Genomic DNA, 21,127 nt, shown 5'->3' with positions numbered 1-21,127 from the left:
TCTTACCACTCCATTCAATTACACTGTCGCTCCATTAGTGTACTCATAACAGTGAACAAAGAGCTCCGTGATGATCATTTATGAGATGTTCAGAGCTCGTTCGGCGCGGCCATGATTCATTCAGTCTCCTAGTACTTACAGTCACATCTGAAGTCAAAGTCCTTTGGTCGTAATTACTTTCTCTTTCTTTTCAACAGTGCACAAGTCCTGAGAAAAGTTCCTTCAAGATTACTTGATGCTGTGTTGCGAAACATGTTGACCACTTGCACATGACAACCAATACAACAGCTGCGTTGAATATTCCGTCTTTACAAAGATGCTCATGGTCAACGTTGTGATACATTTAGCCACATATTCATGAGTGTGGCTGTAGTTTGCAGAAACCAGACTGCAGCTTACACTGCATGGACTGGGTGCACGCATTTACCTTTACTTAACTTGACTTAACGCGGGCAATTTGAGCCGGCAGGGTTCGGTACTGGTTGCCACTCAATCACAGGTCACAAACGGAGATGCAAATATAAACAATTTGTATTCACAATCACAAATATGGGAAATTTGGGGTATGTTTGGAGAAAACCCACACAAGCACGGAAGGAACATGCTAACTCTAGTCAGAGATGTTCCAAAAGCGATTCAAACATGGAACTCCTGACTGTGAAGTAGACATTCGAACCACCAGCTCACCAAACGGCGCTGTCGAATCAAGAGATGCATCCTTAAAATCTGAACTGATCTGTGGCAGTCAGCATGGTGCCACGGGGCATCCAGTGTGCCGAAAGAAAGAAAGAGGAGTGGAGTAGTAGTAGTAGAAGAAGTAGAAATAAGCTCAGCTGGCTCTGCTTATTTGTAATGACAACAGCAATGCGTGCACATCTCTGTGTCATTTCTCTTTTTTTGGGGGGGGGGGGGGGTTCTTATATAAATAATCAACCAGTTGAACGACTTTTTCTGAAGTCTGGCAACAAGCTTCAAGTCACTTCCTGATTGGCATTCCATTTCACACCACAATCACAGAGTCTGTGCCTTGGCCATCATCAGTGTTGACCGCGCACACAGACATGAACACGCACTCTGATTTGTCTTCTTTTTTTTTTAATCACAAACATTTACCAAAATATTTACCAATGTCAGCCACACCTGTTTTCATAACAGATCGGTGAGAGAGAAAAAAAATAAACACGCTCACACCACAAGATAATCATCGGGATTATCTTTACTGCCACCCGATAATTGTGCCTTTGCTGACCTTGGTTAAAAAGGGAGGAATTGGGCTAAAAAAAACAAACAAACGTCTTATGTGAAGCAGGCTTTAGTTAAATACTGTATTTTACGCACTGTGAGACGCTACTTTTTTCCCCACGCTTTGAAACGTGCAGCGCTTAGCGTGACGGGGTTTAGTTATGAATTTGTATTTGAAGGGAAATTGTTGTTTAAGGGAAATAAAAGTTTTTAATGACCTCTTTGTTTATCCCAATATCATTTTCATGGGCTTTACATCACTTGCATTTTATAGTCCAGAAATCACAGTACATCACTGTGCTCATTTTAAGTACATTTTCTGTGGTCTTACATGCATGGAAATTCATTTTGGTTGGTGCTGTTTACAGTTTCAATATTGATATTTACATATGAATATCTATATATTCATATTTAGTTTTTGTATTCAGAATAAAACTTGTTACGATGCTTTTGGTGCGTGTATCTGTGTTTCAATTTTTTTTTTATTGCAGCAATATCTTAATTGTACTCGTGTGGTAGTTTTGTTCATAAAATTGTTAGATAAACGTTTGATATAATTTCTTCTCTACTTTGTGTAACTATTTGAATGACTTACCAGCATAACAGGCTATTACCGTATTGGCCCGAATATAAGACGGCCCTGATTATAAGACGACCCCCTCTTTTTCAAGACTCAAGTTTGAAAAAAGACTGTTTGAACACCAAATTAATTTTTATACAGAAAATAATTACAGTCCATCTGAAACAAATGATTATAACAATATATATAACAATATTTTTGAGAGAAAAAGCATTTTTCCTCATTCAAAACTCTGAACATTTAAATATGTAAACTAAAGTGCAATCACATTTGTAAATGAATGGCTTCTGATTTTTTAAATGTAAATTACATCATAACTTCTCCTCAGCTGCCGGTTAACCTGGCCGATCTTTGACCCACTTTTCTCCAGATTGTCGCTACGTTTCTCCATTTTCTATCTCTTCTATTATTTTCTTCTCTTTTCTTTCTTACCGCTATTTTTTATTTTTCTTCTTCGTGACAGGGGTTCGCGTTGGCCTGGGGAGTCAAGTTCAGCATTCACTTCAATGATATCTGGCGCCATCTAGCGTCGTGAATGGGTATAATGTCAAGACCCCGAATATAAGACGACCCCCACTTTTTCAGTCTTATTTCAATGCAAAAAACACCGTCTTATATTCGGGCCAATACGGTATATATTTTTTTTATTAGAACTTTTTCACTATTGTATATTTTGCTGCGTGTCTGGGGGAACTCTACCTTAAAAGCCTGAGCATGTAGCGTCCATTTCAACATCCGCTGCCTAAACGTGAAAAATAACGATAATGTTCCCAAAGGTTAGAAAAGCACTTTCCCATGACGGCGCTACTTTTCTGAGAAGAGCCAAGCAAGTTAACATTTTGGAAAAGAAATTGTCCTTCCAACACTTCCTTGCTGCACGCTGTAGTTCCCCTTCCCCCCCAAGTCCAAGCACAGTGAATGCCAGCATCCCCACAAAAGTCTTTGCGGTGCAACAAACCAGAGGGAAAATACATCTGTCCCTGCCTGCATGCCAATGACAAGTCATGACGTCTTAAAGGACGTGCAGTGCGGCTGGTTGTGAAGGTTGCCGGCTGCCCTGCCCAGCAGTTTGGGCCGGCTTCTGATGAGGTCTGCCTCGGCTGCACAGTGGGTGAAGTCAGTGCGAATGAGGAGGTTACGAGTTCTTCAGCGGGAGCCGCGAGGGTAATGGTTTTAGAGATGGCTGTCACACAGATCCGTTCCACTGTCCAACACCAGCGCTGATCTGCGGCAATCCAAAGCTACTCTCTTTTCAATCGCTCAACTTCTCTCCCCGTGTCCCCCTGCTTCTTTATTCCCTCGCCTTCCACCTCGCGCTGACACATGGAAGTAATCTGGGAGCTGTACGCTGGTCTGAAAGGATGTGTGGTTGAGCCCAGGGCTGTGTTGCGACGCTCTATTTTAGCTTCCTTTCCTCTGCTGCTTAATCCCTTTCATATTCATCTGCTCTTATGTAAAAGACCTAAAATGGCAAACAAAGACCGACTTTGCGCATTCAACTTTCTCCCTATTTCCTGTTACTCTGCAGAACAACATTTTCAATTAATACAGCCCCGGCGCAGACGAGGAGACACGTAGTGTCTGAAATGTTCAAGGAAGATTTTCCCGCGGCTGTGCCGGCGCTTGGCACGGCCGAAGCTGATGGGAACTTCCTCCCACTTGCTGGCAGCCAGGCTTCTGTCTAATGAAGGCCGCTTGCTAACAGCCTGTAAGGCAGGCTCTGTTGAGCCACTCCACACTCTTCCTCAACACTTTCACAGGGGCGCACTGGCACACTCCTCACACTTCCTTAATGTTCCACCGTGGCTGAACAAAGAACAATAGCACGGTGACATTCTCAAGCACTCGCTTGCTGCTTGCCATAAGCTTACACTTGCCCCTTTCACATGCTACCTTCATGTTTTTGAGCAAGAGTGTGAACTTGCACAGTAGCAGAAATTGTACGGACTTGACTCATTCCAAGTGGCCCTCACAGTGCAGTAAAATCAAATTGGCAGTTTTTTTTATGGTAATTATACCTTCTCAATAATGTGCTGGATTGTAAAGAGTGGAGGTGAAGTTTTATGTGCCAAATTCAACAGTCAACCAAGAAGTGCTCCAGTGTCAGCACTTGAGCGTTTTTATAATGGTCATTTGGAGGACTCTAAATTGTCATTCTGTTTTGGGTGTTAGAAAGGCATTCCTAATGTTTAAAACATCTGTTGATTTAAATGTAACCACCCAAAAAAAAAACACTAATGTGACCAATCTCAATAATAATGAACATAATTTTATTTATTTTGCAATAAACAACTAGAACTATTTTTTTCATTTAGGTTGTATTTTCATTTTGGTTTTCATTATTTGATGTCAAAATTAAAAATACATGTGCTAAAAGAAGATTTCTCTAAAATAGGGAAACACACCATTTCGTACTAATACTAGTTCCAGTTGTAACTGTCACTGTTATTTTGTCTCCCGTCCAATGGTTTTTTTTTAGATGGTGACAGTCTCATCTTTCTCATGACTCAATTCGTATAAACCGGATTTTTTGCAGCCTGCAGGCACCAGATGAACGGCGAATAAGATAAAGAACAAACACTGCAACCCAGTCTGCTTAGTAACCAATCGTAGAAGCATTTCTTTCTGTTTGAGGAAAAAAAATAAAGTATCAAACTCATGAATGACTTCAGTCTTGGCCCCTGATCATTTCAATTAATGTTCCGTCCATCAAGTAATTATTATGTGATGAATCATGCCAGCAGAGGCCTGTCTTTCCGATTCATTTATTACATTCAGCTGTTGTTCCAGTTGTGAAATCAGTCCTATAATATGTCTTCAAAGAAAACCAACTGTAGCTCACGTCACATCGGCCGGCCAGGAACACATGGAGCATGCACAGACCAGAGAGAGAGAAAGAGAGAGAGAAAAAGAAACTTAAATGAGTTGCAAATGCAACTGGTTTCAAAAGAACAGAGCTGAGCTGAGCTGGGCTGAGTCGGGAATGTGCAACTGCTTGAATAAACAGAAATGATTCATCAATAGCAGAGAAAATCAGTATGATCAGTTTTCAGTGATGCAGCAGCCAAACCGCCAGCGGATAAAGTGACTCCATCTGGATTGAAACCATGAGGGAAAAGAAAACATTTTCCCCAAAAATATCCCAAGGAGCTGCTACTCCTTTTCTGGGCCCAGGTGTGTGTGTGTGTGTGCGTGTGTGTGTCGTTACGCGGCCCTGAAACAACAGACACGTCGACACAGAAGTGCACGCACATGAAAGCTAATGCAGCTGTCGTCGTACTGAGACACAGGGTGCCTTTACAGCAGTGTGCGCCAGTTGCTTGACAAAAGTATTTCTTCTCTTCCAGCTTTTGGAATGGGGCTCAGGCTCGAAGTCCTCTCTGCGTGTAATAAGATCTCTATCAGAGGGAAACACAATCAGAGTCGAAAGAGTGAAGGGGGCACGGAGGTGCATATCGCAGGGATAAAGGGGGCAAGCAGGCCTCTGACCCTCTCAGCAGTGACCCACACAGCAGCCAGCAGCGGAGAGGAGCGAGCGCTCCATGCAACGAACCAAATCCTGTTGCTGGGCTTGCACGGTTTCTGCTTCTTGTTCAACAGGTTGTGGCAGTTTCGGGTTTTGCAAGCAAGTTTTTTTTTTTTTTTAAACCTCCTTCTGAAATTGTATTTTGAATGCCAGCACAGAGCCGCGTTTTGAATATTTATTAGCGCACGTCAACAACTTGAAACAGTTTGCTGTGCTTATCAAAGTTGTTGATGAAAAAAAAAACAGAAAGAAAAGATAAGACAGAGGTTCTTTAATACTAATTGCTCATTGGAAACGCATTTTCCCTTTTATCGTATCAAGCTAATTACAGAAGAAAACCTTGAACTTTAAATAGAATTCTTATCTGAAAAGAAAGCAAATTGATCAGCCCTTTTTACTTTCCACTTGCAACTACTGCTATCAAAATGCTCTTTTCTCCTTTAATAAATGTTAAAGATGAGTGCTCATCAAATCTACATTAGTCATGAAATTTAGTGAAGCATTAAACACGTGAAACCAAAGCAGTCGACTGTTAAAATGAGTCAGCCAGCTAAGGTCAATTGACACAGACCAACATAACAAAAGAAGAGAGTCGTAGCAAAGAGAAGCTCGTGTTGACCTTTCTCAGACACAAAAATTGCTTTTTTTATTTTGTGGCCTTCAAATGCAAGTCAGAGGCCAAAAAAAAGTGTTTCCAAGCCTCAGCAAAATGCGAGTTCAACATCAGTACACCAGACTGATGGCCAGCCTGCAGCCGTCGTCTTGCTTTATTATTTCAGAGGTGCGCAAGAATGTTTCCCAGCCTCTCCCATCGTTACTGTTTGCCTCCTGAGCTGCAGCAAACAGGCCGCCATGACTGTGGGTCATGAGGTAAATATTAGCTAGGGAGGGTTGGACTGGAGGACGTGCGGGAGCCATTCGGAGCAACCTTGTCAGATTAGCATTAAATTGGCATTGCTGCAACATTCCTGGATGTGCTGTGTGTGTGTGTGTGTGTGTGTGTGTGTGTGTGTGTGTGTGTGTGTGTGTGTGTGTGTGTGTGTGTGTGTGTGTGTGTGTATTGCTGTATGGATTTCAGCCATACCAACAGGACGTGATCAGTCATAACAAAGTGACATTTTCTGGAGTAATCCCACTCAGCTAAATGAGAGCTAATCCGATTTGCTCTGATCAAATGTTAGTTTTGTTTTTGCTTTTTTTTTTTTCAGCGTAAATGGTGAAAGATCCAACCTCCTTCTGCACAGCCTGTCCTTGTAAATGTATGTCACCCATTAACTGTCAGTGAAATAAATTATCAAGAAACCATCAATTGGTTTTTTCAATGCAATTTTTTGTTTTTAATGGGGTAGAAGGAATTTGGCCGGAATGTTATGAACTTCTGTTTCAATGCCAGCGTTGAATTGAGGAAAAATCCTGTTGCCCACAGGAGTCGTGCCAGAGGGTGCATTTGGCTCAACTTTTCATGGCCGACGTCGGGCTGCTCTTCTTTTGACAACATTCTAGTTGGCAGTGTCTCAACAGCACCCCTGCTGGTTTAGGCCAAACGGTGCACTTCATTTTGACTCGGTTGCTTCAAGATGGGATTAATTCACAAACAATTCCATAGAATCAACAGAATTTTTAATGACCTGTTAATGGATTACCGTCTACCCTGAAGTAAAAGTTTGTTTGACTCTTTCCCACAATGCACTTTTGTCATGAAGTATCTTTGCTGTTCAAACACTCTGGAAAGAAATCAATTAAGTAGACTCGCAGTTATTGATAAGACAGGCGCCAGAGTTCTAACACATTAAAATCTCTGACTAATGGAGCACCAGCAGCGACGCAAACATAAAGGCCGACACACACCTAAATAAAAATAACAGGGCCGGCCCTTCTGCTTTCCTATACTTAGGCTCATAACTCATGGCCTGCGGGGAGGTGCTGGTATTGTTATATTTGGTGTGTATATGTGGTACAGTGTGCAACCAGAGGGCTGCGTTAATTTATTAGCCGAGACAGCATTTCTCCCCAAACGGGGAACAGAAAGTAAGGCATCATAAATCGAGATAAGTCACCTGATAGTGTACTGTACCGTTCACTACTGTGTTATCACAGCGCAGCGATATAGGCCCTGAGTCAAAAAAATAAAATAAAACAATGCTGATTGCTGTACATGTCTTCCTTTTTTTTATTGGCCGTCAAACAGCGCTGCTGACGGATATGTTTCAGGAGAAAAACAGGTTTGTCTGTTGTTATTGCCGAGCCTGCAAACGGCAAGATAATTGTCTATTGTTTCCTAAGCACACAGCAGCAGGATAATTAGATTGGGGGGAGAACACTTTGCCGAGCGAGCGTCTTATTGTTCCACTGTGAACTTTATGAAATATTCGGTCAGTGTGGGGAATTGACGCGGAGAAGAGTGAAGAAACAGATGGAGGAATAATATTCGACTCCCTAAAGCGGCGTGGCAACTTTCCCTTTAGGTGACATCAACAATAAATCAATAAATGTAATAAATGTCACATTGTTTTGTATTTGTCTAGAACCCGCTGAGGGGGTTTTAATGAGTTAAACGTCAGTATCTGACGACGATTATTGCTTCTGAAGGCATGGGAAAATCAAAGCTGACAGGTCGGCCTTTCGGGTCCGAGTCTGACCTCACACACATTCTGTATACATTCTGTCCAAATATAAATACACCAATGAACACAACTAATATTGCTAGCCACTGGCTGCACAGCAAGCTCCTATGACATGTGACATTTAAGGGATAAATCAGTTTTGGCCTCACTTGCTGCTGAAGGTCAGCTCTCTAGCGTCATGCACACAGAGACTATTTTTGTTTTTTTGTTTCTTTTTACTAAATTTTCCCACAAGGCGTGTGAGATTCTACACCACGCAAACACAGGAGTTGAGTCTGAGTGGGTGATAATTGCTACCAGAATGTATTTTATTATAAGCGGTCTTGGCTCTCACTGCTGTGTTTTGATGAGAATAATAGGATCTTTTTCCCAGCAGCTTCCATCTGAGAACCTAACCCCTGATTTCCCTGATTTGGTGAACAGAACGTCAACCTGGATCCAAGTGCAATTCAGCTCCCAAACACGTATTCCCCTGTTATCTGAAACCACGGCTTCACACATTTCTGTGGGTTAATGTTGGAAGGGTGCAAAGCTGCCCTCCCAGGAGCCAGTGTTCTGAACACCTGGACCAAACTTGATTTCATTTGACTGGACCACACCTTTCGACTTGTACGTTTGGAACAAGATTTATAATCTAGATCCTATTGATTGCGATAATTAGGAGAAATGGGAGCAAATGAGTGGAAAATTCTTAGAGCTCCCACATAGTCTTGATTAGAGCCAAAATGTCCTCGTTAATGTGCCGTATAAAGGTGCGTGTTACAATTTGTTATAATGAACCATTTATCACGGCGCCTTTAGTGAAGTATTGTTTAGAGTGCGTTAGCGTGTAGGTGGTGGTTGAAGTTAATCACACACACAAATAAAGCAACGACAACGACCAAGGATATTTTAGTTTAGCTGTGAATAATCGCCACATTTCACAGAACATTTAAAGTAAGACTGCAGCCTGGCAAGTTTTGTAATGCTGCCTCGATTACGCACGTACCCAAAGAGTAAAAAAAAAAAAAAAAGATATAAACAAAACAAGAAACTTACTTGGGATTTTGTGAGCTCCAAATGATCGTCTCCAGTGTTTTGGCTGAAAGTAGCACCGTTCTGCACGTCAAGATAAAGATCCAAAGGTAATACTTCCAACAAGCCAGGACTGCCATGCTGATAAATGTACACGCACACACACGCACACACAGTGGGAGCCGAGGCGGCTGGGACAGCAAGCCCTGAACGGCAGCACCGAGTCGTACAGTCTTTATGAGAGTGTGGGCTGGTGGGAAGATAAGCGTCGGTCAGTCGGGAGCATGTGAGCTCGCTATCACATTCATGTCCTTGTGGCCAACTTCGTGAGATCTAGTCCGGGCCCAGCGTCCTTGACTGAACCCCCCTCGCTTTCGGTGGATGACAAGTGTCCTGGAAGGCCTGTGGATGACGCACAGGCGGCGGCGACCTTCTGGTCAACTGAACCGAACTATAAGAAATGTCAGCTTTTAAAGAATGGAGGCGCACAGTCGGACAGCTTTGTCAAATTTCGCTCTCTGTCTGTCTACTGGTACCTGTCGCTGCCTCCACATCCATCCATCAGTCACAAGTCCGGTTGGGGGTTCCAAAAGCTCTGAGACATTCCAGGGTGCCTTTTCAATCCCCGCTATTCTTATGGGGAATGAAGTGAGTTTCTATTGTAAATATCCCTCCGGTCTCCAGGGGCTGCTCCGCGTGCGTTCCCGCCGGGTATATGCTCCGACTCGGACACGCTCGTTGGCCCAAAAAAAGCAAACAACAAAAAACACTTGTTCATGCGCCTGTGCGGGTAGACAAAACAAAACAGCAAGGTGCAGTCAGCTCCCTCCGTGATTCACAATCCAGCCGCTTCCTTGCATGCCGGTGCATTTGTTTCGCCGCGTCCAAATCGACCTCTCTCCGTCCGTCGGCTCCAGCCCGACTGTAACCAGAGCTGAAGCAAACTGGGCTTGAGGGACCGCCCATCGCCCACGAGTCAGCCAATCGCATCGCTCCGTCCCAAGTAGGAAGCGTTGGCATTTGTGGCGGGGGAGGGCAAACCAGTGTTTATTGGGCTCAGCTCCACACCCCCATACCCACGCCGCCATCACCAGTTCCTCCACCCAAATTCAAATGGACTTTGATTTGACTATTCGTCATAGCGAACCCTCAGCAAATTGGATGACAGCATGCCCCGGTGGACTTTAAAACACTTGCCCCTATAAATTCAAACTTGCCGGAATCGCCCTTTAACACTCGCCTATAAACATATCTCCAGTGTTGACGCAGATATAAATCTAACTGACTGACTATCATTTCTATGTAAACAAAACGTCTAAATCTGTATCACTTGGAGTGTTTCAAATGTTTCGAAATGACTGTATAGGATTACAGTGGCAGTTATTCTGGTCCTGTCTTTCTCCTCTTTGAAGGGAATGGTGATTAATGGCCTCTTTGGATCTCTTTCGAGTTGTCCCCTTTCGGGATAATGAACTGCATGAGAACTTATCCTCCAGTGTTTAAAGACAATAGAGGGCCGGTAGGCTATAGTCACTGCAGGCCATTCATTCACTCAGGAAGAAATGCTTGACACATAATTGATCATGTCCATGTCTGTGCCCCCTTTGTGAGAGTGCTGTGTGTGTGTTTAGTTTGGAAGACGCGAGGAGAGAGTTTCTCCTCATTTTGAACCAAGTTTGGTCAAGCGTTGCTGCCCCCTAACGGCTGTGATGTTCGGGAGGAATGTGAGGCGAGCATGCAGCTGTTCAGCAGCATTTCCCAAACTTTATTGAGTAAAGACACATATTTTACAATACAAAAGTGTCACGGCACACAACAAACAAAAATGTCACAAAAAGCGGATGCACAGGTCAGATAAGTACTTCTGTCATTTAATGGAAGAGCTTTTAATTGTTCTGCTCGTCACCGTGTGGCTGTACGTTTCTGGCATCGAACAACGCTACACTAATTGTTGTAGCTAATCATTTTTCAAAACTCTGAATGGAATGAAGTAATTTTAAGCGTATTTTGCAAACACTCTGACTTCACATATGGGCTTCCAGCAGGGGGGTTTTTCTACCTCCATCAAGGAGATTGTGTTTTCCTCTTTACTTGATATAGCAGGATTCAAAAATGCAACATCTGCCCTCTGTTTTCAATGGAACAACTAAATTTTATTTGAGAATGTTTCAAATGCAAAGACTTTTTTTTGTAAATGAAAGCTTTTTCTTTATTTCTAAATGAATTAAACATGGGTCTTGAAGAGGCTACACACGCCCCTGTAATCAGTTTAAAAAAATGGCGGAAATCCCGTTTTTCAGATTCAATTCAGCAAAGGCTGATTATTCGATGTCACTAAAAGGTTATTGTGATTTATTTTCCCCATTTTTATTCCCTGACCATGTTGGAAAAACGTTGTGGGTGGATAATCATTAATGTTCAACGGGTTTAATATTTCTAATCAGTGTGTGGTCAACACCAGGTTGGACCGAGCAACGGACTCCTTGAGTGTAACATGAAATAGAATGGCGACCAATTAGGAAGTGACCTGAAGCTTGGGCTGTTGCAGGACACAAATAGAGGAGCAACTGGTAATTTAGCACACTTGTAGAATGACTACGGTATCCTAGTAAATGAGTAGATATCTTATTGGTGAAGTTTTCCTCCTGCCTTCCAGGACCGAATCATATTTTTGCAGGTTGAACGACTTGGGTACACTCGTGGAATAACTACTACATGTTACGAGTGAGGCAAAACTGTATTGCTTCACTATTAACATTCTAGTAGAAGAGTAGGGTAAGCAGGGTTTGATCCAAAGTATACCACATCGTGGTCGAGGCAGAGCATGTATGGCAGCTAATGTATGGGCCTCACTAGATTATATTAACCGGGTTGACTACTTACAGAGGGAGCAAGATCAATTCTGAGGTGCTTTGGAATGCAGGTACGCGCTGTTCACATACAGCCCAATTGCTACATAACCTTAAAGATGAATAATGGCCCGAAACACATTGCCATAGAAATTTACGACTTTCTAATGGCAAACATAATGAAATCTGGCTTTTTTTTGTTTTTTTATGAATTAATTATTTTTTTAAAGTGACATGATCCAAATACCTCAGGAACTAATTATATTGGTCTCCAAAGACATTTGGGCTTCACCTGATACCTCTGCTGCACAGAGCCTCAGATTGACACCTGATCTTGCAGAAAGCAGCCTGTATAGAAGAGCTTGAGGTCTACCACAGCCAGTGCTAACAGTCCAATAGGAATCGGACTCCAAGGCGTTAATAGTCGACATCTTGCACTACTCTGATCAAGCCGTAGCTTGGCGATCAGAAGCACTTTATTTGCCAAGGACAACATTACACCAAGAGTTGTTGTGGGAAGCAATCAAAATGAATGTTGAACCAGCAGCGTTTACCATGACGCATGGCACTGGAGCAAGAACAACAAGTCGTTGTATCTATTTCTTGGGGATTATGGAAAGAATGTGAAAGATCTACAGAAAAACACGTCGGCTTAACAAAGAATGATGTGCTTGTAAGGAAAAAGAAGTGTTGAATGATGCTTTCAGGTCCCTCACTGTGGCCCACCCACGCACACACACACACACACACACAGAAGAAGAGAGAGCCATCTAAGAAATGGTGGCATTTCCCAGTAATGAGGTCATCACGTTAATGTGTATACTTGGCGATTACTGCTTCTATTAATAGCCAGAATTAACTTGGAAGCTGCCGCAACAACTCGTCATGATTCTAACCGTGTGCTAATGTGTTGAAAACGTGTTTCCATTACTCTAATAACGGTTACTCGAACGACACAAATCAAATGAAAGCAGGGCAGCTTTCTTTGTCTTTTGTTTCGCCGAAGCTGAACCCTGCTACCAAAGGATATAGTCCCCGTCCAATCTGATATTTGCACTAAACCAACACAGAAACCATGACATCATTCCTGGATAAGGCAGCCGGCAGTCGGGCCAGCAACCTCAAAGTGAAAATAAATCACAGTGTAAATAGCCTTCTCTTGCTTTTAATCTGCCTTTAATGAAGTCTGGCACATTACCCCCCGGTGTAGCTCCGTGACACCACCGTGATCTACAGGCACGGCTCGGAGCGCGCCGGGCCGTAGCGTCGGCGTGAGCCGGGCCTCTTTATCAGGCTGCGTGGACGCAGGTGAGCCGAGCCCCTCGGCATGCACCGGGTCAAGTGGTTAACCTTCGTTATCTGGGAGAGTACAAGGAACATGTGACTCCAACGTTCCAGCTGTAATCAATAATGAATAGCCATTAACCACTGAGACAACACATCCTCAAAAACACTCACTTACACACACACACACACATTTGCCATCTGTCTCACGCGGAGTTAAGTGTTCTCTATTATAGTTGCGGATACACGCGGGCATAAACAACACGGATTCTCTGCAAACAGCGAGCCATTGAAACAGTGGGAAAACTCCGTTAATGTAAACGGGCTATTTTGGGCGCTGTTGTACGAGTTGTTTCATTTCGCTTTGATTCAACTGGAACAGCAGCAAGGCCAAACAAAACAGCCGGGCCATCCGCAGACGTACATTTCCTGTTTGTGCAGCGCTTGATTGCCGTCCAGACATCTTCCTGCTGGTTCCGTCTCCCACTTCCCTCTCCATCTCTCCCATCCATCATCTCGTGACTGACGGCAAAGTGCTGATTACAGACAAATAATCATCTCTGATAAACATATGCTCATTGGAACATCCCGGCAGGAGATGGAAGCATCACTCCCGCTTCCTCTTCTCCCTCCTCTGTCATATCCCCAACCGGATCAGATGGCAAGCCCAGACAATAGATGTTTTCTGTGTAACCATTTTTGTCGACATATAAACATACGGGGGCTCTTGATAGCAATCCTAATTAGTGGATGGCTGTGATCCTTTAATCTTAACTTGCCACAGCTCCCGTCGTTATAGCTTCTTAGAGAGCTCAGATGAGATTTCAAGAAGAGAAATCGTGCTTTGAAGCTGAATGTCACAAATCCGATGAAGGAAAAGAGGCAGTTAAGGCATGCACTTGCGCAGGCAAACAAGCACGCATTTTATTAACTGGCTGATTATCTGTTTGCATAAGCTGCATTTTGTAGGTCTGTGGCCTGGAGGGCTTAGGGAAGAGCTAAATTGATGGAGAGTATATGCCAAATGCTTGCCCGGGGGATGTTCTGTCCATTCTAATAGAATTACAAGCTTCTGATAGATGCATCTTTTCTCCAAGGCTACTTGTCTGTCAAACATTAGGTCACACTCAGCGCCAAAACTGGTGAGAGAGCGCCCGCAGAAGAGAGGAATTGAAGGGGGCAGAGGGCCGCGAGAAGAAAACGTCTGGAGAGGTGCCTCGCTCCCTGCCAAGAAAAGAAGGCAACAAAAGTGAGAAAAAGGGGGTGAGGCTGGAACGAGAGAAAGCGGGAGGGTGGGAGCGAGTGAAGGAGAGTGAAGTGAGTGGAGGTTGGGGGTGAAAGAAAGAGGGGAGAGTGAGAAGGCTACAAAAGGGGTGCATTTGAATCCACCCTAATTACGCTCTGCGTGATGGACAGGACCTGCAGACATGTCTGCTATTCTTTTCGAGTGTGTGTGTGGGGGGGGGGGGGGGGGGGTGTATGTATGTGCAGGGACGGTGTGACGATGGGAGGGGCCGGCCTCTAGTAGAGATGTCTACTGCCAGCAGTCTGAATGGGACAAAGACCTGAATAGAAACTTCAAAGCGACCTCGCCGAGTCCTCCCCTCCCCATCATGGTCCCTTGGCTGTGTGATGGTCAACAAGCTCCTGTTCAAGTGTCGTGTGTTTGAGTGTGTGTGTGTGTTTGAGATTCTCATGTTATTTTCGAGCTGTCATGTGCATTTCTTGAGGGGAAAAAAAAAACAGGCATTTCAAAGTGTGGCTTCTTTTGTCGATGTGTTTTTTCCTGATTCGTGATGCTGTTCTGCATTTAAGGGCACATTGCAGGATACAGAAATAATTGGAGTGGAGGATCTGACTCATTGCCCACCCCCTCCCCCGTTCCCCTCGTCACATCCCTCCCTCTGAAATGAGCGCTGGCTGCCTTTGGCACGACCAGAAGAAAACGAAGGAGCCCACAGAGCTAACGTGCTGAAGACATGATTGCTGCTAAATGACACTGAGGGATTTAACATCTAATTTGATCTTAGTCTCCTTACTGATTTTGGCTTGTGTTATAAGATCTTGTGGTGTGAGTCATCTAATTATTCCATCTAGCGTGGGCTTCTGATGAACATCCACTTATCTCCACCTTCTCCTCTTGAAAATGTTTCCTCTTACAGCTCGACTCCACTAGTGGCTGTGGGAATAAACAGGAAGACTCGAGGGTGAGGGCCAAGCCAAAAGTGGGAAGATAAGATTTGTGTGAGTTGTGCGCTTGTGCAAATATGAGACTATGTTTGTGTGTGTGTGTGTGTGTGTGTCCACTTGGACCAGTCAAGAGTCAGGTCAGGCTCCAAAGCTCATGGGATTAGCATGTCATTGTTGCTGCCTGGTGTCACCGACACGTCGTCGGTGACATCATCACTCAGGAGCACATGATTCATCTCACTTCACTGCTTAGCTGAATTCAAGAGCCATTATACTCCACCTCTAATCTGAGGACTGAATAAAGAAGCCTTATCAGAGTTCTATTTTACGCTGGCAGGTGCAGCATAGAGGCCCACAGCAGCTTTGATCATATTCAGTATATACCGAGCCGTAATAGGAGGCGTGTGTGTATATCTATCGATTTTAAAATTCTATCAGTGTGGCTTTTTTTAAAAGTCTTTCCAGGAGCCATCAGCCGCTTCTGGGAAAATACACTTGTACTTGAGCCACAGAAAATCCCCACCAAGATAACCTTATCATAAGATACGTTATCCGTCACTCTGATGATGTCATGTGTTTTCAGTGCCGCTATAAATACGATGGCCATAAACATTCCTGACGGCAGTGCCCAAATGCTGCAAATGGCTAGACATGAGGGAAAAGAAAACTTCAAAAATATACACATTTGCTTGGGTAGTACCTAGAAAGGAGAAGAGAAAATTATTTAATTATTGTCTAATGTCCAATTATGTTGTAACACTTACTACAATGCAACAAAACAGAAGAAGAACACGAGAAGCGCCAAAGAAAAATATACAGAGGTGTTGGTTGAAGAAAGCAGAAAAAAGAAAGCAGAAATAAAACAGCTTGATCATGCACCTTGTCATTTATTCTTAAAGGCAATAGATTATGGAAAACCAATAAACCTTTATATTGTTTGTATGAAAACTGCTCTGGAAAACTATCAAGTGTGAAATTCCTATTCATCAATGTATTTCTGAAAAAGTGTGCAAGTCGTTCTGCACTTCCGCACCTCCATTAATAAGCAGTGGTACGACTGGCAAATTAGCCGGTTGTAAGTACACAAGGTAAGCAGGGCTGCCTTGGGTTCTGTTAAATGTGCAGGTTAGCATTAGCTAGCAATGTTACCAGATAAACAGCATTGAGTTGGTTGCTCAGTGAAGTTGCCAACGTGGTGAAAGTTGTGGGGACGGGGCTATTTGTGTTTGGTGACGTGTCCGTGTGCTACACATACGCTGTGCAGTCAGTGTATGAAATTCTCCTTCCATGCGTGAAAACTCTTTTTTTGTACTCTGTTGCTGCAAGTAACAAAGGTTTCTATGAATGTGTCGTGATAGTGGTGGTCTTGAGATGTGATCAAGTCTCCACTTGAAGCCCAGGTACCCTCTGGTTGTTTGTCATTAAGAATAATATTTTTAAGCATTCCATCTTTCAGGGATTAACTTATTTTTACACTTGAGACATATAGCAATAAAGACCGGCATCCTGGAATGGACAGGATTTAACATTCGAGGAACCATTGTGGATTTTCCTTCTGTTGCAGCTACAGCGACTTTGCCTTTTCTCTGCAGACTTCCCACAAGCTCTTTGGTCTTGCCCAGCCCTTGATCAACTAATTAACTAAATAGTTCACTGATTAAACAGTCCTACGTTTGTTTGTTTTCTCTCCCTCAAAATCTGTTTATTGTGTTAGGAGAAACGTGTTATTTTGGAAGTAGCAGATTTGGGCTATAAACACACCTTTGGCATCCAGCGATAGAGACAACAATACGGTAATATAAACTTGTAAATCTAAAAGTGTCCATGTTACTAAGCGGCTGAGGGTACACAAGCACACTCAGCCTCACCATCAAAGCATTAGCAATTACTCCCATGCTCCTTCACTCTGGCATAAATCTGCTCTTATCTCGGCTCGCTGCAGGATCTGAGAATATCAGTCTCAGCATCTGCTCAAACTACAAACCCAGCCTCTAAAAGCACAACAAAGTGGTTCTGCAGGCATAAATAAAGGAGGGAGGGGCACCGGAAAGAAGAGAAGGCAGCATAGGAAGGAGCAGACAAAAAAAAAAAAAGAGATAGGCAGAGGGGCATGCAGGGGTGTGTCCCTGCTTGTCTTATTAGCCCGGAGCATTTTGACTCATTTATATTCTGTAATCTGTCAATCAGCAAGAAAGAATCCTTTAAAGCTGTTTTTTCTCAACTGTTACGTGTGACTCAGCCAGCAAAGGTGAATAAAAGTCCTCGCAGGAAATGAGGATGAGTATGAAAGAAAAGGTCAACAACCTTGGTTGGGGTAAAAGGTCAGAGTTGAACAGTTAGTGAGTGAAGGCCACTGTGTCATATTTATTAGACGGGGGTGAGTTGTCTGTAAGGGGATCTGTAAACTCAGCTGAGAAGTTGCTTTCTAAGGGACCTCTTCATATGTTAAACTGAACATTTGGAAAACAAAGCAAAACAAAATCGTCTTTGACAGGTTTGTTGATACAACAATGGCATTTTGGAGCACTAAAACATTTAAAAGGGGTCCGAAGATTGAAGGTTTTGGATAACAACACAGTTCTTATTTCCATGAAAACACCAAATGTGTTAATCTGTCAAAACAAGCACGTTGGAGCATGTTGAAAAGTGATCAGTAACACAAATAGTTCAATAAATAAATAAATAAACAACATAGTGTATGTCGGTGTGACACTTGCCCCCCCCCCCCAAAAATATACATTTACTTTTTGAATCTCCCAAAGTACTGTGTGAAAACCTTAAAGGAGAACTCAATTCAAAACATTTCTTTGCAATGTGTTGTGTGCCCAACTAGTCTAAACACAGTATCCTGATTGAGATTGTGTTTGTGGAATCAAACTAAATCCACTCACTAGTTTTAGGGGGCTGACAAACCGTACTGTCGACTGAAAAATTGAATTTTTTTTTAAAGAAATAAAAAATAAAAATAAGTGTTCTTAAAAAAAGATAACTAACCGAAAGTACATTTTGCATGTACAAAATGGACTAAAACTCACCATGTATTCAGAGCAAGAATGTCCTCTCTTCATCATTGTCACATCATTTCCTTCCCAAGATTTTGCTGTTCATTTCAAATGTGTTTATTTTGGTATTAACGTTCTGTCAGTGGCATCCGTCCATCCATCCAATTGTCTATGACTGTCACAGATAAAAGCAAATAGCCAAAGTAGCTTGCAGTGCGATATGTGTGTGAAATGCTTCTCAACAGGAATTCAAGCCACAAATCCACTTAAGAAGTTGGCAACGGATGGAAAGCAAGACCATCCTAGCTTTAATGAAAACATCAGAGTTGTGATGCATCGAACTGTAGAAGCAGAAATATGCACTTATTGTTTTTTAAAGTTTGCTCAATGTTAGTCAGTACCTGTATTGAGTGCTGTATGAGTGTTTACTAGGCAATACTTGCTATGACCTTTTTTTTTTAATATTGCACAACAAGAAATAAACCAATATTTGAGAAAATAAAACAAAACTAAACTAAAACCAAAGAGGAAACAGGTGAGCCGTGAAGTTTGCAATGTCGACCTGAGGGCACTTGGACATCAATTCAAGGTGAACGCAGTGGATGCTATCAAGTCAAAATGGCAGCACCCTCAAATGGATGAACACCGGTGGATGTTTGTTTCTGGGGCCGGTGATCTTTTTGCTGGATACTTTGTGCGTTGAGAACTTTTCCTTGTCCAGTTGATAAGGTTCATAAAGCTTAAGGATATTCCAGACATCGATGGTTGTCTACGGGCAGTGGTAACCCATGAGACGGAATCTCTTTGCTTCCAATTATTGGTAACCACATTGGACCAGTTCTGTATGTTTTGGCGGTAAAATTGGATCACAATTCACCACCCAAATATGAATTGTTGGTGAGTTTATTTTGCCATTTTCATTGTTCTTCAATCAGCACTTCAAGTGGTTAAATCCAGTTGGTTTGTGTGTTTAACGTGCTGGCGGAATATGACAATTTACAGTTGGGTTTTCAAAAGGATTGTACTCAGTCCCTTCCTCTGCATCGTTCTTGTGATTGTGCCACTGACCTAATTCCAAATTCTCCATTACCTCATGCCAAATTGTATAAGGTTTCGACGGCTGAACAAGAACATGTCTGTCTTGCTTCAGAGTTAATTGGTCCCTCTACCTCACCGGTGGGTGCCGGTTTCTTTTTAATAAACAAGAAGGATCAGATCTTACTTATGAAGAAGGGCCAACTTAGATTCACATCCAGGCTGTGGTCGATTCGCCAACTTCTACATCATGGACAAACTTGCAGAGGTTTTGGGGGGGTTTTGGCAATTTTTAGAGACAGTTACAGTGTTATGGCGCAACCTTAAGTCTGTTGGTTAGGAACACAAGCTTAAACCGCCTTTATTGGTCTTTTCAGTGGCTCACAAGTCGTTATTCTCGCTTATTCTGACCTTCCTTTTGTTGTAGCGGTAGATCCATCGGATACGGGAGTGGGAGCGGTTCCTTCACCGTGAGCCCCTAGTCCAGTGGTTCTTAACCTGGGTTCGATCGAACCCTAGGGGTTCGGTGAATCGGTCTCAGGGGTTCGACGGAGCCTCTGCCATGGAGGTTAAGGCACACCCGACTCAACATGTCAATTAGTTACGACACACCCGCTTGGCCATCACTGGCTGGTTCATTTTGTGCACCGTTTTTTTCTGTTTCGAAAAAATGTGTTTTGTTTTTTTTTATGCCTTGAATTTGTTTTTTTAAAAAAAATCTGATTTTTATTTTTCACTGTTGAAGGGTTCGTCGAATGTGCATATGAACTGTTTGGGTTCGGTACTTCTAACAAGGTTAAGAACCACTGCCCTAGTCAATCAGAAGCTCAACTCCTGCACATTGTTCTCACGTTGCCTTTGCCAAGCTGAAGTCAATCATGATGGTGGAAATAAGAGAGCTGCTGGCCGTCGTACTGGCACTAAAGTAGTGGGGGCATTGAATGGAGGGCACGGCGGAGCCGTTCCAGGTCTAAATGCCTTAGAACAACCTTGCCGGTATTTGGTATAGCTTAGTGTTGAATCCCCACGGAGGGTACTGTTCTTACAGCAACCCGTTTCAATTTTATCATCACTTAGCATCCTGAATCTCAGCATCCAAGCTCTGTCTCAGACTGACGGTCCCTCCGCTCAGTCGACAACAGAGACAGTCATACTGAACTATGCTCTTTCCAGAAACCAACTTCAGTTGTTTTGTTTTGTTTTAAAGATCATTTTTATCTTTCTCCATGATATTCTTCTGTCGTTGTTTTTTTGTTTCCCTTTTAGCTGCTACAATGTATTTCCTTCTCCTTGTGTTCTTCAATAAATTGCTTTCTTGTTTTCCAATGATCTGGTTTGCTTTGGGATCTTTTCTTTGTTTATCACCACATCCTGCAACCACTACCTTTCTTGTCCTTTTTCACCGCACTGATTTTGTCATGGTTTGAATCTCTGTTAGAACAATTCTGTGTGGACTTTGCATGTCACCCCCCCTCCCCCCCCTAGAGGTACTCAGCTCTCCTCCCACATCCCAAAGACATGCTTACTCGGGTCACTTCAGATTTTCAATTGCCCATAAGTGTGTAAAATGAAATGTGCCCTGCGACTGACTGAGGACGAGCTCTTGTAGGCTCTGTGATGGACAAATATTTGAGGCCAGACGTTTCAGCATCCGGCGCTTGACCAAGGAATGACCATCAGATGTGTGACGAGAGAGGGACTGGTACGCCCTGCAACGCTCATGCAGTTCCCTCCGTTACTCTTCTGAGGGAGGAACAGTAAAAGAGGATGTGCAGCAGAAT

The 21,127-nt window shown here is 43.1% G+C and overlaps 1 protein-coding gene across 1 annotated transcript in view; it reads right to left on the bottom strand.

Annotated features, from left to right (window-relative positions):
* efnb1 (ephrin-B1) overlaps positions 1 to 9,895 on the bottom strand; it is a 66,227-nt gene extending 56,332 nt beyond the window's left edge. The window contains exon 1 of the mRNA XM_086139159.1: positions 9,011 to 9,895. Coding sequence (XP_085995285.1) covers positions 9,011 to 9,126 — 116 coding nt within the window. The 5' untranslated portion in view covers positions 9,127 to 9,895. The remainder of the gene's footprint in view (positions 1 to 9,010) is intronic.
* Positions 9,896 to 21,127: the final 11,232 nt, after the last annotated feature.

The sequence above is a fragment of the Hippocampus guttulatus genome, chromosome 2 (assembly GCF_054856545.1).
Source record: "Hippocampus guttulatus isolate MCC_2025c chromosome 2, RoL_Hgut_1.0, whole genome shotgun sequence".
Classification (NCBI taxonomy): Eukaryota; Metazoa; Chordata; class Actinopteri; order Syngnathiformes; family Syngnathidae; genus Hippocampus; species Hippocampus guttulatus.
Note: the sequence above shows the minus strand (reverse complement) of the source record. Positions and strands in the feature narration are given on the sequence as shown.